At 42.3% G+C, this 21934-nt stretch overlaps 2 protein-coding genes across 2 annotated transcripts; both read left to right on the forward strand.

Moving 5' to 3' along the window:
* Positions 1-4878: 4878 nt before the first annotated feature.
* LOC310876033 (general transcription factor IIE subunit 1-like) lies at positions 4879-6018 on the forward strand (the record flags this gene model as incomplete). The annotated part of the gene is made up of 1 exon (XM_083789480.1): positions 4879-6018. The coding sequence occupies one exon, from the start codon at positions 4879-4881 to the stop codon at positions 6016-6018; it is 1140 nt and encodes a 379-aa protein (XP_083645606.1).
* Positions 6019-8258: 2240 nt separating this feature from the next.
* Positions 8259-8900, forward strand: LOC310876034 (phosphatidylinositol-glycan biosynthesis class X protein-like; the record flags this gene model as incomplete). The annotated part of the gene is made up of 1 exon (XM_083789481.1): positions 8259-8900. One exon carries the CDS (start codon positions 8259-8261, stop codon positions 8898-8900), a length of 642 nt encoding a protein of 213 aa, XP_083645607.1.
* Positions 8901-21934: the final 13034 nt, after the last annotated feature.

A 21934-nucleotide genomic window follows, 5' to 3' on the forward strand; every position in this document is an offset into this window, starting at 1 on the left:
TCACACAGGTGTGATGTTTTACAGGCGGGTAAAAGGGCAGGGGCTGAACATGTGCATGTGCCTGCTAGAAATGTTTATAATCTATTATGTTTCTGTTTTTCAGGTCCAAGCCTGGCTTTCATGGCATCTCTGGTAGAAGAGGTAGGCTCCTGATTTTAGTATCAATAAACTATATTGAAATACTCTGTTAAAGATTAACCTAATAGAGCCCCAGGTGTGGTTATAATATTCAAATATGTCTTCCCTCATTATGCAGTATGTCCCATTTCACAAGTTCAATAGTCCTGAGTAAAGCCCTAACCACACCAAAGGGTCACCATGCATCTCCTTGGGACCAAACGGTTGCAAGGAGTTGGTGATTGTAACGAAGACTCTCACTTCCAGTCATGTTGTTGTATCTGAGTAGTTGCTCATATATATATTTAGTCCCCATATATGGGGATATCCGACTAGGACGTTGGGCTATATGACATATGACATGTCTAGTATGACAATCCCTATATTTGGCCCGAGCTGACCTAGTGCTGATATCATATAGATTTGGTAGAAACATACATGGATAGATCTAACTGGTTTAGTCATCGTGACAAGCATAGTCGGAGAATATATAACAAGGGTCGGCTTCAGAAGTCGAAGCATCCTGGTTTAAGTTCTAATTGGACACCACTGTGGGGGTCCTAACCTAAGTAATCAGCAATAGAGCCTTGAGCTATTTTATAGTGACCACTGACCCTTTGGTGTGGTTTGGGCCATTGAATTCCATGCGTTGAATCACTTCTTGGGACGACGCGCGTCAACAACAGGACATATCACACCGCTGGGACAACACTAAAGCCGTCTTGACCCTCTGGTGGTTAGGGCTTCGGGCCCTAACCACACCATTGCAACTCCTTGCAACAAAACAGTTTTAAGGACATGTCACACCAATGAAACTGCCATTGGTAGTTGATTGCATTCAACTACATGCAAGGAGTTGCACTAGTGTGGTTTGGGCCTAAAAAGTACACTATTTGCCTCTGAGATGCAGTGGAGTAGAAGCAAAAGTATTGAAATTTGGACAGTGCAGTACTTGAGTTCTTACGTTCCACCACTGCATTGCATAGAATACCGGAAGACTCGACCCGGTGCTTGCCCGTTTTTCCTCCCGGAATTGTCACCAGTGAGGGGGATAACTTTGTAATATGCTATTGGCTGTTTGTATTCTTTTTGGAAAAATATAAAAAGATACTCCTGTAGAAAGGCTATATTATTGTACTTATATTGACCCTATAAACAATTTAGTATTATTTAGTATATGTAAGGTTTTGCACACTCAAATGGTACCTCGTCAGATAATCCCCACATATCCTACAACAACTTCTGTGAACAGACTTCAATGTAGTAGATTTTCATAAATTATATTTGTACTTAGGCTGTCTGCTGTCATGAAAGTTTATAGTTAGAGAAATTCAAAGTCCAGCCGTCTGCTGTCCAGCCTCTCCCACCCCTCACATTGGGGTTACCATTGCATACCCCCAGGCAATATGCCCCCTATACCTGTCTGCTTCGTTCTCCATAATCATTCTCTTTGGTCTGGATTCGCAGATGAGATCTACAAACTGAACTAAATTTCACATTTTGATACTGAAATATATTTGGGGTAATAATAGTGGTTGTTGTGAAATAATTGTCAAAACAGAACTGCCACAATGCATATTGTGGTTTTGGGGATAGTGACCAACTGTTGTTTGTTTTTGTGAATGCACCTTTTATGGTATCGTGTGTGGCCACCACTCCACTGCACTCCGAAGCATGGGAGCCGAGGTTAATGTAGCTGTAGCCTACCCTAGAGGCCTACTTGTGCATCATTATTTTAATAGCCTGGTGCAATCATTTAACGGTTTGACTTTTTGTTTGTCCCACTGTTTCCCATAGACCGATTATTACACTAGCAGAAACAATGTGGTCACTGACTTGCTCTACACATCTGGCAAAGCTAGGCACCAACAATACATGATGCACTCATTTTACAGATAGAGAAATTTGGGAGTTTTGTGTATTTTGTTGTTGTACATTTAAGAGATTAATGATCAAAATCTTAGATATGTTTACTCATCCTTCAGCCATGTTAACTAGTTCAAAAGTGACATGCTGCTGAGAGATAAAATATCAGAAATATTTTTTTTGTGTTTGTGTGTGTTTAGTCAAGGTGGGCTTGAATGTATAGTACTTAGTACCAGTGTTGGGGAGTATTAAGCTACATGTAGCTGAGCTACGTAGCTGAGCTACATTTTGCTGTAGCTTGTGGTATTTTAGCTACATTCATATTTGTGTACCTCGTCAAGTAGCTCAGCTACCTTTTGGGTCATTTTTTGTAGCTTAGCTACTCAAGTTACAAGCTACAATTTTGGGCAATAACATGAAAGAAATATATTAATTTTGACCATTGGTTGCTGTGTTAATTCTTGTACTAGAACCCCCTTTGAAAAATCAAGGACTGTTCCTTTTTCTGATTGCTTTGAGGGCATATCAGCACTTGACAGCTGCCTCTAATTGGCCTCTGATTGGCCCTGGTATCACAGGGTGGGAGGGGTCTCCCAGGGGGGAGCAGGGGTCTCCTAGAGGGGAGGAGGGGTCTCCCAGAGGGGAGCAGGGTGGGGGGGTCTCCCAGAGGGGAGCAGGGGGAGGAGGGGTCTCCCAGAGGGGAGCAGGGTGAGGAGGGGTCTCCCAGAGGGGAGCAGGGTGGGAGGAGGGGTCTCCCAGAGGGGAGCAGGGTGAGGAGGGGTCTCCCAGAGGGGAGCAGGGTGAGGAGGGGTCTCCCAGAGGGGAGCAGGGGGAGGAGGGGTCTCCCAGAGGGGAGCAGGGTGGGAGGGGTCTCCCAGAGGGGAGCAGGCTGGGAGGGGTCTCCCAGAGGGGAGCAGTCTGGGAGGGGTCTCCCAGAGGGGAGCAGGGGGAGGAGGGGTCTCCCCGAGGGGAGCAGGGTGGGAGGGGTCTCCCAGAGGGGAGGAGGGGTCTCCCAGAGGGGAGGGGTCTCCCAGAGGGGAGGAGGGGTCTCCCGCATGTACATTCTCAATTTAACGCTGAAAAATAAAAAGTAGCTGAGCTACTTTGAGCTACTTTTTCCATGTAGCTGTAGCTTTACAAGCTACATCTCTCCAGGGGTAGCTATGTAGCTTGATCAAGCTACTGCCATGGTGAGCTACTTGTAGCTTTACAAGCTACGCTTTCAAAGTAACTTGCCCAACACTGCTTAGTACATGATGTACTACCATCCACTATGAATGTAAACAGTTTGAAATGTAAATGATAAATTGCCATGGCTTTGATCATGCTGAAAATGTGCTACTTCTTTCTATATGATACCTGCAGGTTTTGTTGACCCCATGGTCTTTCCTATAGCACCACCCTCAGGCCGAAAGGTTCACTTGTACACAAGATATTTCAAACTCTAATATAGCCATGAGCACATGCTCCCCAGAGGAAGAACTATTTAGATTTTGGTGACCCCATCACCTACAGCAGGGGTTCCCAGACTGTGGTGTGTGCACCCCTTGTGGTGCGCGAACACCCTCTAGTGGGTGCGTGACATGAAAAGGGTAATGGCGGTTTTATGGCGTTATTTAGCACAAACGGCAAAATCCATATAGAGCATTATAGAGCAGCTGCGGGAGTATACAGCAGCTGTGTGTCTCTCAGTGCAGTGACATTCTGTTATTATTTGTCATAATCATAATTTTCGGCCAAATTCAACGAGACTTGGCGTTGGGGGGTGCGTCAGCTAGGTCAGGATCGAGGTAACATGGGGTGCACGGCAAAAGATGTTTAGGGACCGCTGACCTACAGTACTCAGTCTCTAGTAGTAGTGACACCACTGTCACCCTCAGGTCAACCTTTACATTTTAGCCCTCCTAGAATAGAAATGTCATTTGGTCAGTTGTGGTGGCCAGAGCCATACATAGAGAAATGTCATTTGGTCAGTTGTGGTGGCCAGAGCCATACAAAGAGTAAGACAGAGTTACGACAACTCTGTTCACCTCATGGGGCCAATCCATTGGTGGCTCTTAGCGAAGAGTGACAATGTCCTGGACCGGAAATTATCTTAAATCCCTTTAGATCGTTTTTAGTAATAGTACAACATAAACATTACAGAGACTTTAGTTGTCACTCTACAATACTTTAAAACAGTTGTCATGTTGTACACATGCCTAGAATTTCTGATATTTGCGCTGCCCTCGTTGTAAACAATGTATTTCAAACTCCAGCTCGTCACTCTCCAGGCTGCATGAACAGCGCTCGAGTGCTCAGTTTCCTGCCCCCTTTAATGTCATAAATCAGTTGTCACTGATTTGTTGTCACCGATTTGTTGTCACTTGTGAGTTGTGACATCACTGGGTTGAAAATATACCAGACAGTCAGTATATAAAGAATCACAGTCTTTCTGAAATGGCACAAATCTCTGCTTACTCTGAGCAAGGGTTTTGATCTATGATGTTGCAGTGATGTCGTGGGTGTTAATGCATTTGGTCCATAAAAGGCACCCCACAGCCTCACGTCCTCAGTCTTGCAAGTGAACCACAGAAACCCCTTTACATCTTCCCAATTAATTCTCCTTGGTTTATGGTGCTGTAAACTATTTGAAATCCTGTATGTTTCATCAAACATCCATAATAGAAAGAGAGAGAATAACTTATTGCACCTGAACAAATCCCCCTTACACCTACCTTGAACAAATGTCCTTAGACTCTTTAATTTGACTCATCTTTGAGGCTTGTACTCTGAGCTTCATCCTTGCTACAGACGGCAATCCTTTACTCCTTTAACCTCATGTGATTCATCCACTGTATTCCCACCCCCAACCAACCAAGCGATAGCAAACCTCTTTGTGTGACTAACTGGCTCATGATGGAACCAGAGCAACAGACTGAGGTCCCTGCAGCGCTCAAACAGCTTGCCAAGCTGGTGGTGCGGGGCTTCTACGGGCCTGAGCATGCCCTGGCAATGGACATGCTCATCCGCAGCCCTAGCTTGCGCGAGGAGGACATGCTGGAACTTCTCAAGTTTGGCCCCAAGCAACTGCACTCGGTACTCACCTTGCTGAAAACTGACAAGTTTGTGAAGTGTCACACGGAGGTGGTTCCCGCGCCGGACGGCAAGAAGACTCGGCACAACTACTATTTCATCAACTCTAGAATGCTGGTGAACGTGATCAAGTTCAAGCTGGACAACATGCGGCAGCGATTAGAGGCGGAGGAGCAAGAATCCACCAATCGCGCCTCCTTCCGCTGTCCGTGCTGCTACTCCACCTTCACCGACCTCGATGCTGGCCAGTTGTTTGACTCTAAAAAAGGGACATTCCACTGTACGTGCTGTCAGACGGAGGTGGAGGACAATGTGTCCGTGTCGCCCAGGAAAGATGCCAGGAATCTGGTCGTTCGTTTCAACGAGCAGATCGCACCCATCTACTTGCAGCTCCGCGAGGCGGAAAGCGGCAAATGCACTGCAGCTGCGCCGGGGGCTTCAGGCCGCACGTTCCGTGGGCCCACCAAGGGCCCGTCCTATGCTGACCTCTACACACAGAATGTGGTGATCAGCATGGGAGATCAGGACCCACACGGGCGGGCGAGCAAGGCTGAGGCCGAGGCTCCCAAGGAGCAGCCCATCTGGCTTACCCAGAGCACCATACAGGGATCCTATTGCGAGCCTGACGCACTCGACTCCGCGGCGGACGTGGCTCCCGGAGCCCTCGACAGTGGGGCGGCTCGCGGCAAGTCGCACGAGAACGAGATAATACGCCTCCTCTTCCACGAGAAGAGGAGCGACGCAGACGGTGGTGGCGGAGGGGAGGAGGAAGAGGAAGAGGATGATGATGATGAGTTTGAGGAGGTGGGGGAAGAGTACGTGGTGATGGTTGGGGGCAGGGCTCTCTCCTACCAGGAGGTCAGTCAGAAGCCAGAGCTGGTGGGGCAAATGAGCGCGCAGGAGAAAGAAGCCTACATCAAAATGGGGCAGGGTATTTACGAGGCCACGCATGATGACTGAACACATACGCGGCTGTATTTACGAGGCCACGCATGATGAATGAACACACACGCGGCTGATGGTCAGCGGTGAGACAAATTCACAATCTCAATTCTCCCTCTTATCTCTTTGTCTTGGTCCCACCTGCTCCTGGACATGCTCCTCATCAATAAGAAAACGAAATTGTACCCAGTCATGTATGCCACCATATTTTAAGGCATATCAGACAGTGTTTTGTGATTCACGTGGTATTTGGTTTAAGGTATCAAGTATTTTTTTCAAGTCTGCAGACTCTGCGCATCTGAAAGGAAGGAGTTAGATTTGTACAATATGCCATTTCCAATTATCTGTCTTTCATCCATTAGTTTTATCCTTGTTGTTTCAACTATTATTCCAGAAATTACGCGTTCTAATTCGTGGGAATCGCTGCAAATCTCATTTGGCGGAATGCAAATTCTAAGCGTGTGCATGGGGTTCGTCTATTCGTATGGTGTCTCTCACGTGTGCTTCAGAGATGAAATACGCTTGCTATGGATGACAAAGCAGACATTATACTGACGTCATCAGGTCTAAAACCTCATTCTGAATTTAAGTAAGGATGTGACAAAAGGTTTTATATTTGTATAAGACGAGTATAAACAGAGTATCTTCCTGGAACAGTTTGTCCAACTGTTAGATTCTAACAGACACATCCTGCTTTCCAGGGAAACCCTACTAAACCTGCCACCACTCTTTCTGAAATGTACGTCTTGGGTAGTTGGAACACCTGGGTTATAATCCACATTCCTCCACACTGTTCAACTTTGCCGGGCTCGGTGGGTATCATACATGATAACATTCAAATTATAATGACCGCCTTGACTGTCAGTCACAGTCATCTGTGAGAGGGGTCACTCCCTATTTGAGGGAGTTCTGAGGTGAGTTCTTAAAGGCAAGCCTGTTTGTGCTGGCCAGAGGTTTCCCCCCTCACCAACCGAGTTGTGAGCAAAACGTCTTTCCAGATTGAGTGAGCCAGTGGCTCTCAAATCTATTCATTTCATAATGCTGAAAGTATGTACATCTGCACAGGTCTGTAACGTTCAGCATTGTGACACCTTCAATTTACCCTGAATGTGACTATACCCACATTTGAACCACTGGAGTGAGCTAGGCCTGAATCCAAATAGTAATCTTTCTTTAATCTCTAATCATTTGTAATCACAAGAGTGGTAGGCCAGCGGTGTGTGCGCGCAGTGCACACACAGCTGGCCAACATTTAGCCACACATTAATTTATTTATGTGATGCATTTTTTGTGCTCTTTACTACTGTATCTCTTGAATCCATGTTGACCACATCAGTGATTGTTCTTCAGATCACATTTTGCCAATTTGTTCAGCATCTATCTCCACATTGGATACGATGCGATATTACTTTATTATCAGATCACACTGAAATGTGTCTTGTGACAGCAGCTATGTATGTAATTTGTTTCCGATCCGGTGGTAGACGTGGCTTGCGTTGCGTGGCTTGATCGTGTCACTCAGGGACGTGCACACATCTGTAAAACAACTGCCCTCTCCAGACCACGGATGTAGCATTTACTATGGTGAAAGAAATGCAAATGCCACTCCTTTCCATGCCATGCCAGAAGGCAACAGAATTGCTTTTCCCCCCCGAAGTCTCCTGAACTTGGACGCAGCAATTTGTGTTGAACAAATTTGTTTAGAAATCCATGTCGTTACACCGCATCTCCACTAGCTAAAAGAGTTCTGGGTTGTGCACCGACAATAGCTGCGCTGCGACACATTGAGAGCTTGTAGATCTGCTATTTTTGTCCAAGTGTCCTCCCTCTTAATGGGATTTCAGTCCCTGCCTCTCTAACACTTTCTGCATGTCCCTGGTGTCACTGGCAGCACACATGAACACATACAGAAATGTGCGGCCACTGGAGGTCATATCTCCGCCAGCTCAGGTGCAGCTTTCTATTTGGGCAAGACTGAGGTTATTATTTATGACATCAGTGTGGAAGTCCATATTTGGGCCAAGACCCTGTCATACTGATATGCATACACGCCTCCATTGTAAAGATTTTTCAAGAGGTTATGTATGTCATTACTAAATTGAATCGATTTCTCCAGGAAAACTACTATTTGGTTAACTATTGGGACTCTCATGTATTTTGTACTCTTAACTGCATTAACTTATTTAGCCACGTGTTCAGCCGGAAAGGATGAAATCCGTGGTATTCTTAAGCCGTGGCTTTTGACGGCATCCATTTCAATGGAGATCAATAAAAAGGGCTTTCACAGGGAGCTGGTAACCACTGTCCGGTTTGGTCGCGACGTTCCCGCCGGCCTCAAAGTTCTGCTGATCCACCGATGGCCCAGAGGCGTTTATGTCGATCCATATGAACTGTCATCCCTGAGGAGTCACGGTGACTTGGACGTACTCCTAGATTCAACCGTTGACCCGGAAGCCCCCGCTCACAAGTCTGTGGGCTTTGTTGCGCTCGTGTATCCGCCTCTGGGCGAACAGAATCGCACGCTTGTTCAAGTAGTCGTTCCAATCCATGGCCGCTACCACAAGCCCTCTTATGACGGTGGACAGTTTGTTCGAGTACATTTAGAACTCCCGGAGCTGCTGCTGCGTACGTCGCCGCCGGACACGTGTGCACTTAGCGATGTATTATTGCCGCCTCATGCTATCATGGAGGCCCCGTGCACTGCGGACAACGCCAGCACATGTCAGTGGGTTAAGATCCAACACCAGGGGCACTCCCATGGTCACGCAGGCCTCCAGATTCCAGTTGGCGATGGTGCTTTGATGACGTGTGTATGTGCTGGAACCCTTGTAGTTACACTGACGTGCTGTGTGGCACTCTCGAAATCCATCTGGCAACATGGGATTTCTAAAAGCGGATAGATAGTATGCATGCTGTGCTCAGTGTGCTGTATGTTTCCCGTAGTGGGGAAGGTTCCTGCTCTGAAGGCGTGGAAGACGAGAAGAAACAGAAAGGATGAGGGAGGAAGAGGCCAGTTTAAAAAGAAAGGGAAGAGTGTGTAACAGTTACAATAGTGAAAACCCCAAGGGCCAAGAAGAAATAGGTCACATGTGGTCTGTAATGGATTTTGAAGATGAGAATACTAACTGTCTTGACTGCATTCACATGAGTCATCACAGATCACCTGTTGGTCGTCTGTCGGATGACCTATTCTCACATAGACCCTTGTTTGGCCATGTCCACTGACCACACCTCCAATGTATTTTTGCTCTGTCATTGTGTATAAGAGGGACGCATGTGAACAGCTCTGGAGGCTTACATTCGTGCTTCCTCCCTGGATTTGGTCTGGACCACTGCCATTGTGTCAGTCCACTCTCTACCTTGATTATTTCTTAAAGACTCTGATGTGAGTTCTAAATAATCCACTACAGGTCGTGGTGTCAACATTTGACATGGGATTATAGAAGAGGCACAGAGATTCTTTGGCCAGAACTTCTCATGTGGTGCCTCAGTTACAGTACAAGATGAAATACTTATTCGCATTAATTATTATTGTTCAAGAGAAGCAATGATGATTTGGGAGAAATCAAGAAAGTGAAGACGATAATATTGTGCTGTGTCTGTCTTTCTTTTTCCCCCCATATATGGCGATAGATGCCCAATAGGAGATGCCTGAAGCCCCAGTAATGACATCATAGTACTTGCATCATTATGACTGATGTCATAGACTGGAGTCCAAGTACTCTGATAACATTTTTGAGGGGCGCTAGCCCCTCCTATGTCCAGCTTTGAGGGTTTGTGTAAACACAAACATTGTGTTAACACAAACATTGAATGCCATTGACAATGAATGGCTGGCCAGCTTTGAGTGTTCGTGTAAACACAAACATTGTGTAAACACAAAAATTTAAGACTATTTTCACTACGGCAGAATATATTATATATATATATATATATATATATATATATATATATGGATGTGCATGAGTCCCTTTTTTGTCTCATATATTGCCCATATATTGCCCATATATTTTTTTATTGCAATTTCAAATACAAAATACATCAAATTCAAGTCAATCTGTCGCCGCCACACAACTGGGGTTAAAGGAGGAAACTGGATTGAAGAAAATCAGGAAATAAGGATGCTGAAGGCGAGAACTACATAGCAAAAACGTACATGGGAATTATTTTATAATATGGAACCTGATACAACTCAATGTATTGAGCTGTAGCAGGTCTGGTGTGGAGTAGGTGTACCCTTAAGATGCTTTGTACACAGTCGTTTAGTGAAAAACACAGATAGAAATAGCTGCTGCTGGTGTGAGGGATTTAGAATGGTCTGCAATATCGAGCTACTGTCAGGGTGGCAAGTCCATCAGAGCTTTAAAAGTAAAAAACATATATATATATATATATACAGTATCTAAAATGAATAGTAGTACTAGTAAAACAGTGCAAGGATGCTATAATCTGTGAGATAAGCTTTTGTTTTTTAGTGGCAGTTAAAACATTTTCAGCTGCATTCCTCTAGGGCAGAGGTTCCTAACCACTGGTTCTAGTAGGCCTCCACTGGTTGGGAACCAATGCTCTAGGCTAGCGCTGTGGTTTTCAACCATTTTCACATCGAGGCCTATTATTTATTCAGTATTTGAGCCACGGACCACCATTTGATGACATTTAGCCTCCCAGACCCAAAAGTAAATAATATTTTGTTGTCGTTGGATTCGTTGGATTTGGGCCACAATTACTGTGTTGTATTGATTTTGTGTTGGTGTTAGGAGAGATAATTCTTCTACATTCTCTAATTGTGTAGACTTCTTGTAAATGTAGTAATGCAGGTGTTTAACAATAATTTCACTCCTCTTATGGGTCTATTTGGTTTCATTTTACACTCAAGAGTTTCATGTTTGAAAATTAAATTATAACTTTTAGGTATACGGTGGTATAGATACTTTTACTCAAGTAAAACATGTAAGTACTAAGGATACTTGATGCTTCCATAGCACACTTGATATGAACCAGCACAGTGTAAGAGGGCGCCATCTAGTGGCTGAATTATGAATTATGAATAGAATGTCCGTGTTTCATCATGTTGGTAACTTTTGTCTTGGTATTATTATAGTTGCAGGTTGTCCATAAACCAATGTATTTGAAATGTTTTTGAAAGAGTTTTTAAGCCTAACCATGTCATATTAGGTTTGATTATAATCCTTTATCTCTTCAACCAATCAACAGTCTTACTGGAACCCCGTGACCGGAAGACATTACCCAGCATGCTATGCGTGCAGTATTTTAAAGAAAAAAAACAAGCTTATGTATTATTTCTACACGCGTTTGAGTGACAGCGCCACAGATAAATAATAATAATAAATAACAAAAAAACAAAACAAAAAAATGTAAAATGCATCCGTGTCAGCAGCAACCGTGAATCTGTGTGGTGTTGCAGTGAGTCTAGACGTCCAGCAGGGAGCGTTGCTTCTTCAGTACACTCTTGTTTCTCTTCAGATCGTATAAATCTTTCGCCTTTTACTAAAGATTTCCGTGGAGAGGAACATTATGAGTATCAACAAATTTTTTGATGCCCTGCCTCACGGCGGGGCTTCCTTTGTTGTAAAATGAAAAACGTAACTAAACTATCCCAAGCCCACGGCAGGGTTATTTTTTTTGGACTATAATCTTTCACCTCCTCAATCTTCTAGCAGTGGTTTTCATTTAAATCCTTTTCATTTCAAGGCCCATTATTTATTCTGCATTTGATCCACGGACCACAATTTGAGGACATTTAGCCTCCCAGACCCAAAACTAAAGAATGATGTTTTCGTTGGATAAGATTCTGTCCACAATTGATGTTGGTACCATTAGGAGAGCTAACAGGCAAACCTTTATCAAAATAACAGTTCGGCCTATTTTACATTCTCTAATTGTGTAGACTTCTTGTGAAGTAATTAAATAATGAAGGTGTTTAACAATTTAATTTTAGTGTAAAATGAAACCAAATCGACTCATAAGGGTCCATTTGGTTTCATTTTACACTCTCAAGAGTTAAAGATCAAATAAGGCTCCATTTGGTTGCCATTTAGCTGACCACTGGTGGTCCACGGACTGACGGACCAATGGTTGAAATTGAAAACCACTGCTCTAGGGCAATGTAAAGAATATCCACCAGAGAGCAGAATGGCCCTGGAAACACCCTGGATTTGTGGATCTTTTTTCACTCCTACAACCAGCAAACCATGTCCATATCTACAGTATGTGTATCTGAGCACCAGTAGATGACTAATTAGTACCAGTAGGGGGTGCCAGAAACAGAGACAGATAGTGCTGCTCTGTTGCCTGATAATGAGAGAGAGAGAGAGGGGGGGGGGGGGGGGTGCGCCGGGTTGCGCCACTCAGTTCACACGGGTGATACATGCAGTATCACCTAAAAGGTGTTTTAGGCTCTCAGAGATCAACTAAGGCTCAGGATTGCTTTTGTGTAGTCCAAGGCTCCATGCTAAATAAATATAATTGTTTTCATCGTAATTGATCAGTGGAGGAGGTCACTACTCATTTCGAACCAATGTAGTACCCCATCTGTTGTCTTTGAAAGGAAGTGTTTGAGAACCACTGGTTTTAGAACAACATTATGAAGCAAGCCTCATTGTACATTTTACCAACAAGCCAATAATTTACAACTTAAGCAGCGACACCGAGTGGTGGTCTTCCTGTTTCTGTTGCATAGATCAGCCCTTAGAAGAAAATAGGCCACAACAATGCCACACAGCCACTTCCTCTGCACATGAGCTGAAAAATCCCCTGAAAGCAGTATTTATGAAATAGGGGGTCTCTAAAATGTAGGATTAACACTATAGTATACACCCTAACCTAAAACTGAAAACCCAACAAGTTTCAAGTTTTATTTAACCCTGCTGCACAAATAATCATTTTAACTCTACGCTAACTGATCATTTAATGATCAGTTAGGTAAATGACTGTGCTTGATTGCAAGGTGGGGCAGGCGCCTGCCTTTCCCTTTCTTCTACCGTATGTACACAAACAGAAATGGCTCCCTCATCCAGATTCTTTCATTTCACAATGACAGTGCAAAAATCACTTGTGATATAAAGTTTGATTTGAGAAAGTGAATTAGCCACCTGAGCTCTATTTCAAATAGTGAAAATAGCAGATCTACAAGCTCACAATGCATACTGATGTGACCCGTTGTGAGCTTTCCACAATTACTGATGTTTCTTTTAACAATTCTGGAAAATCGTACGATTTTTCTGGAAAATGTAGGAATTTATACTTTTGAATACATGAATATTTATTATATTAAAAGCGAGTAGCCTACTGCTATACAAATCGATCAAGTACAAATTTGGCAGTTGGGTAACATTTGACCAGGAGGAGCCATGGGAGCATGACTCAAATACTGGGGTTGAGTAGCCTACTTTTATTTGTCCACCACTGATCGTGACCCACTTGTGAGTCCAGAAGTCACTGTTTGCTCACTCTAATTCTTATCACGATGCCGTTTTGTTCATGATTTATGCTTAGTCACAACAAGTGTATATTTTAAGTGGTTCTTATCTCCCCGTTTGCCCACACATAGCAGAATATGAAGGCTGGGAACTGAATGGGCAGTTGCCTCAGATAGCAGAGCATTTGTTTGCATCTGTGATCGCACGCATGCACGCACGCTTTTTTGGGGGCTTCTAACAACAATGGAATCTCTTGATTAGCAAAGAAAACACCTGACAGCACTGTAACTTGTAGATCGTCTATTTTCGCCGTGCAACAGTGTTATACTGAGCATACATTAGGCGTAGAGTCAGGAGTTTGCCATCTGGGATGTTTTTTAGTATTGTTAGGTTGTAATTTCAACAGAACATTGCGCAAAATGTTACCTTGACGTAAAGATCATGTAATGTTTTACTGGTCCATTTGAGCATGATACCGTTTGCGCATCATATGGAACTGTAATGAAATCTATAATCCTTGTTCAGCTTTGTGTGTGTGTGTATGTATGAGCACGGAATGTGCATGATGTATGATTATAAGAGCGCCGCTCACTTCACACAAGTGTGATTGTTTTTTTGTCGACGCATGTACCACAAACAAACCCACTCACACTGTTCTGGTTTTCAGTCCAGCTCATGGCCCGTGAAAAACATCACCTATCCCCCACCCACCCCACCAACGCTCTCTACACCGCACAAACGACAACCTCAACAACAACACAGAGATGCCTCTATGCTCACACCAGTCATAATAGCCTTCCTTCCATTGCCTTAGTAGGCTGTCTAAGACAAATTTCTTCATCAGGAGACTAATAAAGTATATCTCTATCTCTCTGTTGTAAGATATCCGATGTATAGGGCCTCTTTGCACACAAGCAATGCACCTGTATCCTACTTGGTTTCTGCAGAAGTTTTGAGAAGAATGATTTAAAGAAAACAACCTTTAATAGTTAATATTTATTTTTGTTTGGTTGTTTTGGGGGGTATTGTATGAATGTTTCTCTGAAGAAGTTCAGTGTTGAATGGCTAATGATTTATTAAATGAATAATCCATCTTTAATGTGTGTGCTATCTAGTGTTCTGATTTACTATGTAGTACAATGTGTAGCTTGCCCACAAGAACGGATCTTAAAGCTAACAACGCGACATCACTGTGTGATGAAGTATATTATAATCTTTTACACCTCCACTCTTCTCAGTTATTTGCTGACACCTTGCAGTCATGCAGGTGCGATGTCGCACTTTCCTCAAGATGTCCGCTTTGAGATGTGACCTCCCAGCAGAAGTTGTGGTTAACATTTCGCAGTACGTGTTCAAAAACATTGTTTTGTGTGTGTGTGTGTGTGTGTGTGTGTGTGTGTGTGTGTGTGTGTGTGTGTGTGTGTGTGTGTGTGTGTGTGTGTGTGTGTGTGTGTGTGTGTGTGTGTGTGTGTGTGTGTGTGTGTGTGTGTGTGGGGGGATATCTTTAAAGAAATGAGAGGTAAACTCAAGTTTGAAGTGTTGATGAAGAATGATGAAGCTTCTCCTGAGAAGTCTGCTCCTCTCCTCTCTCTGTTCTTGGGGTAGGTTAAATAAATACTCAGAATATACATGCAGCTTTTATTCTACCTTTAGCAAGACGTCTGAGTCACATATTTAGTACATTGTCTTTTTTTGGATTTGAACATGAAAATGTGTGCTTGGATTTATCAAGAAATATACTATAGCTACATATGCTGAAATGCAGTGATGTTCTATTGTTTAATATGTATTTGAAAAGTGTCGCAACCATTGTTTGCATGTTTGTTTTGGACAACTACAGTAGTTTCATATTCCTATCCAGAAGATCTAGTGCATAAATATGAAATATGTAGCACCATGAGCATAAGTTTATATCGTGATTCACTGATGCGCCCTAACTGATGCCTAACATACAGTACTTGTAGATTGGCTATTTTCGGTGTGTGGCAGTGTCATACTGAGCATAAATTAGGCGTAGAGTCAGGAGTTTGCCATCTGGGATGTTTTCTTTGTATTGTTAGTTTGTAATTTCAACAGAACAAAAACACCTTGATGTAAAGATCATATATGTTTTACTGAACTTACTGGTCCATTTGAGCATGATACAGTTTTCAAATCATATGGAACTGTAATGAATCATAATGCAATCTATAATAATACTGATACACGATGTTTTTTTTTAAAGGTGTTTCATCTGGAAATGAGTTTCCTGTGACCCAGACAACTGATGTCACAGCCATGGAGGGAGAGACTGTCCACATCCACTGCTGCTGGAATAGAAGCGTTCAAAGAGGGAGAGTTAACTGGCTGAAAAATGCAAAAGAGTTTAATAAACAATCAACTGTTCACACTTTAATTATAGAGAAATATCTATGTCAAACTGATAAAGGAAACGTGGCCTGTAACTGTTCAACGTTGACTTTGTCAAATGTAGCAAGAAATGATTCAGCCACATATATCTGCAAAGTCACTATAGAGTTACCGTTGTTTTGTCAGACTGAAGGGAATGGAACTAAGATCACTGTTACAGCCAGACCCAACACAAGCACTGGTGAGTACCAAAGCACCAAGGGTTCACAAGTGGTTCATATAACGTTTGACTCTGAACATTGTTTAGTAAACCTAATGACAAAATGGGACAAATAACACAGTATGCTGAAATGCAGTGATGTTCTATTGTTTAATATGTATTTGAAAAGTGTCGCAACCATTGTTTGCATGTTTGTTTTGGACAACTACAGTAGTTTCATATTCCTATCCAGAAGATCTAGTGCATAAATATGAAATATGTAGCACCATGAGCATAAGTTTATATTGTGATTCACTGATGCGCCCTAACTGATGCCTAACATACAGTACTTGTAGATTGGCTATTTTCGGTGTGTGGCAGTGTCATATACTGAGCATAAATTAGGCGTAGAGTCAGGAGTTTGCCATCTGGGATGTTTTCTTTGTATTGTTAGTTTGTAATTTCAACAGAACAAAAACACCTTGATGTAAAGATCATGTATGTTTTACTGAACTTACTGGTCCATTTGAGCATGATACAGTTTGCAAATCATATGGAACTGTAATGAATCATAATGCAATCTATAATAATACTGATACACGATGTTTTTTTTTTTAAAGGTGTTTCATCTGTAAATGAGTTTCCTGTGACCCAGACTCCAAATCTGGTGATCTTTGTCGTGAGATGCCTGATCTCAGCTGTGATCCTGGGGGCCGTGATGGGCTATTACAAATGGAAGCTGAACAAACTCATAGGTGAAACTCCTGTTTATTCAAGTTGAACGCATTCAAACATCAGAGTAAAAGCTGACTCACCATTCATTGTTTCTCTACTGTGGGCCTCATTTCTTCAATACATTTTGTTTTTCTACCTTTTAATAGAGGAGATGTCCTGCCCAGGACAGACTGAGACCAGTGTGTGACTCCCTAATGCATTGCCTTTAGCAGGAGGACCCCCTTGGTATGCATTAGTTCAGGCCACATGCCCCCATAGACCTGGGAGTATACAGATTGTACAAAAGGAGCTGTAAGGGTCCATTTAAAGAATTGCAGGGTCCATTTGGATCATAACTATCAATGATTTAGCTCGGGACTACCTGGAACCCCCCACACACCCCACTTTGAAAACCACTGTCCCTAACAATTGATGCACATTTTAAACTCATGTCCTATGAATTGAACAAGGTGGACCCTCTAGTAAACAAGTCTAGTGCTTTATTGGTCGTCCACTCAATTTTTTGTATTGAGTTGTGCTTGAAATGTATTGTAATTCTGCAAACTGTTAATAAATACTTCAATCAATCAATCCTAGCCTGCCGATGCATGTATCACAATTAAACACACTCACACTGTTCTGGTTTTGAGTCGATCTCATGGCCTCTGAAAAACATCACCTATCCCCGGCCTATACCCACCCCACCAACGCTTTCTACACCGCACAAACGACAACAACACAGAAATGCCTCTATGCTAACACCAGTCATAATAGCCTTCCATTACCTTAGTAGGTACTAGGTAGGCTGTTGTAAGATATCTGAATAATCTGATGTATGCATGCATTCACCTGCAGCCTACATGGTTGGTGCACAGTCTGAATGGATTAATTCTGCAGACATTTTGAGAAGAATATTTCTTTTAAACAACCTTTCATAATAATAAAAGACAAAGTGTATATTTCTTCTCTTTGTTTGGTTGTTTTGGGAGGTCTTATATGAATGTTTCTCTGAAGAAGTTCTGTGTTGAATTGGTAATTATTTATTCAATGAATCATTTATCTTTTAATGTGTGTGTGTTATCTGTGTTCTGATTTACTATGTAGTGCGATGTGTAGCTTGCCCACAATAACTGATCTTCAAGCTAATAACTTGACACCACAGTATATTATACCTCCACTATTCCTTTAACATTTTCTTTTTCTTTTCCTTGTTGTGACAGAAAATATACATATACATTTGACTGTATCCGGCATGTTATTATCCCCCCACCCCCATTAAGGTCACGACAAAACAAAAACGGGACAAAAACAATACAAGACAGCAAAAATGACTAATCAAACAAATAATGAAAAACAACAAAACAAAAAGTAAAAGACAGATAAACAGAACAATAGAATTTCCATCAGGGTATATTGAGAATCCAGGCCACATTATATCCAACACTAAAAGTACCTTCTCTGCAGGCTATATAGGGCTTCGAGAGTGATTGTTCCCATAAGTAGGACTTTAATATGAACCATCTCAGTTCTGTGCATGAAATGTAATGCATAGACTTTTGTTTTGAGAGGACCTGTTAAGTATCGTCAATGTATTATGTGATCTGTTTGTATTGTGTACAGTGTATATGTGGTGGTGTTTATTGTATCCTGATGACTGCTTGGCTTTCCGCAAGAACAAATAAAGAATCTATCCAAGTTGAGTAGTGAAGTGCTCTATATCCAACTGACTTACTGTGGGCCTCCAACCAGAGGTTGCCCAGTATCAGATTCGTGAGTGTCGTCAAACTATACAAGGGAAAATAAGTATTCAAGTGAAAGGTATACTTCCAACAAACTCTATAAAAGGGGTCCAAGTCTTAATGTATATATATATATATAATATCTTTGGAGCCACTGCGGTTGTACCTTAATTGAAATCTCCCGTCATTGAGAAAACAATTGCATTTAAGTCAGGAAGCTAAGAATTGGGGGTTATCCCAGTTAGGGCCTTATAGATTAACTATAGTAGAACTGAGTTACCATATAGTTTCTGATACAATAATGAATCTCACCTCCACTCTTTAAGTTATTTGCTGTCACCTTGCAGTCATGCAAGGGGACATAATACCTTCTCTGCAGTCTATTTTGTTCTGATGTCACGTGCATTTTCTCACAAACAAGTGATAGTCAGAACAATGCGTTGGTGCACTTTCCTCAAGATGTCCGTTTATCTCTGCTCAAGCGGTTGAGTGTGGCGCTTTGAGATGTGACCTTCCAGCAGAAGTTGTGGTTAACATTTTGCTAACACTTCCCTTTGCAAAGTGACGTGTTCAAAACGTGACGTGTATTGTGGGAGGGGGATAGCTTTAAAGAAATGAGAGGTAAACTCAAGTTTGAAGTGTTTAGAATGATGAAGCTTCTCCTGAGAAGTCTGCTCCTCTCCTCTCTCTGCTCTCTCTGTTCTTGGGGTAGGTAAAATAAATACGCAGCATATACATGCATCTTTTATTCCACCTTTAGCAAGACGTCACATATCATATGAAGCATTGTCATAAAGGTGGACATTAGTACATAGTGAAACGGTCATGATGCTGTTAATAATCATTGGTTATTAATCATTGGTTATTTAGGATTTGAACATATAGCAAATGTGTGGTTGCATTTATCAAGCAAGATACTACACACTACAGTATATAGCTATGCTGAAATGCAGTGATGTAATAATGTTTGTAATATTTATTTGAAAAGTGTCGCAACCGTTGTTTCATGTTTGAAATTCATTTTGGGTATCGTCAGTTTCATCAGTCTTGACTGATGAAGGCTGGGTAGCCGAAACGTTTGTCATGTGATGTGGAAAATAAACCTTTTGATATTCTTAATTGGGGTGTGCGACCTCTTCACCTATTCTACAATGTTGATTTAAGCTGATGATGCACCATAAGTCAGAGTGCGGTGGTCACAAGAAAGCTATCCAATATTATTATAAAGAAAATGTAGTGCATAAATTGAAATTGGCAGCACCATGAACATAAAGCTTGAGTGTGATTCACTGATGCCTGACAGTACTTTGCATACATTGTGAACTTGTAGATCGGCTAGTTTTGGCATGTGACAGTGTCACACTGAGCATAAATTAGTTTGCGCATCATATGGAATTGTAATGATTTCAATAATACTTTCTTTCTAAGGTGTTTCATCTGGAAATGAGTTTCCTGTGACCCAGACAACTGATGTCACAGCCATGGAGGGAGAGACTGTCCACATCCACTGCTGCTGGAATAGAAGCGTTCAAAGAGGGAGAGTTAACTGGCTGAAAAATGCAAAAGAGATTAATAATCAATCAACTGTTCACACTTTATTTATAAAGAAATATCTATGTCAAACTGATAAAGGAAACGTGGCCTGTAACTGTTCAACGTTGACTTTGTCAAATGTAGCAAGAAATGATTCAGCCACATATATCTGCAAAGTCACTATAGAGTTACCGTTGTTTTGTCAGACTGAAGGGAATGGAACTAAGATCACTGTTACAGCCAGACCCAACACAAGCACTGGTGAGTACCAAAGCACCAAGGGTTCACAAGTGGTTCATATAACGTTTGACTCTGAACATTGTTTAGTAAACCTAATGACAAAATGGGACAAATAACACAGTTTTAGGGCTTTTATCACTTAATATCTGTTATTTTTATATTATTATTAAAATGTATAATATTAATAATTTTATTCTAGCTGCATCAGGTATATTGCAACATTGGCTGATTGAGAATAGACAAATGGGCAAATAAATATGTTTCAGAGCCAGAATGCAATTTACAATTTACAATTTAGGCATTTAGCAGACGCTCTTAATCCAGAGCGATTTACAATAATCAAGAACAAAAGCATGGGAATACATCACAAAAGCATTTATCATAAAACATGCGTAAGCTAAGAAAGTAACAGTGGAATATCTATATTATGAGACTATACATATAAACTATATATATATACTACTATGCTATACATATGTACTATGGCGTGCTATGACTATATACAATGCAATTATAGTGCCGTCTACATAACATGCTATAAGTCTGTATCAGATGCTATCTAAGTCTACAGAAATGCTATCTAAGGGGGTAGGGTAAGTGCTATGGGCCATGATGGAGTCTAAAAAGGTGGGTTTTCAGACTACGGCGGAAGATTGGGAGTGATGCTGCAGTTCTGACTGCAGTGGGAAGTGCATTCCACAGTTTTGGAGCCAGAAGGGAGAAGAGTTTGGGACGTGTGGAGCGTTGTCCCGGCGTTTTTAGTGAGGGTACTTCCAGCAGTGTTGGCTGATCTGAGTGCGCGGGAGGGTTTGTAGGGTTCAATCATACTTGCAAGATATGGGGGAGCCATACCTTTGGTTGCCTTGAATGCCAGCATCAGAGTTTTGTATTCTGTGCGGGCAGCGACCGGGAGCCAGTGGACTGGAGGGAGCGGAGCAGGGGGGAGACATGTGATAATTTTGGCTGGTTGAAGACCAAGCGAGCTGCGGCATTTTGGATCAGCTGGAGAGGCTTAAGTGCACATGCTGGTAGGCCAGTAAGGAGGGAGTTACAATAGTCGAGTTTTGACAAGACTGTTGTCTGGATTAGGAGCTGGGCTGATTCCTGAGTGAGGAACGGTCTAATTCGTCGTATATTATAGTGTGAACCTACAGGATCGAGTGACAGCTGTGATGTGAGCTTTGAACGAGAGCTGACTGTCCAGGACAACACCGAGGTTCCTGGCTGTTTGGACAGACGTTACCAGGGCGTTGTCTACGGAGATAGTTAGCTCCCACATAGGGCAGGACTTAGCTGGGAAGAAGAGAAGCTCAGTCTTGTCTGGGTTCAGCTTGAGGTGATTGGAGGACATCCACTGTGAGATGTCAGCCAGGCATGCAGTGATGCGCTCTTCCACCTGAGTGGCAGAGGGGGGGAAGGATAGAAACAGTTGTGTGTCATCGGCGTAGCAGTGATAGGATATATTGTGAGCAGAGATGATAGTGCCAAGGGATTTAGTGTACAGTGAGAAAAGGAGAGGACCAAGTACAGATCCCTGTGGGACCCCAGTTTGGAGGGTTCGGGGGGATGATAACAGACCTTTCCAGGAAACCTGGTAGGTCCGGTCAATGAAACCGTATAACCACCAGCAATGTTAAGTATTGTACTATAGACAATTATACAAAACTACCTAATTGTTTTAGTTTTAGAATGCGTTTTTCTGTCTTTCATTCACAGATGTA

This window comes from Protomyctophum parallelum (assembly GCF_964188405.1).
Source record: "Protomyctophum parallelum genome assembly, chromosome: 18".
In the NCBI taxonomy this organism is placed as follows: domain Eukaryota; kingdom Metazoa; phylum Chordata; class Actinopteri; order Myctophiformes; family Myctophidae; genus Protomyctophum; species Protomyctophum parallelum.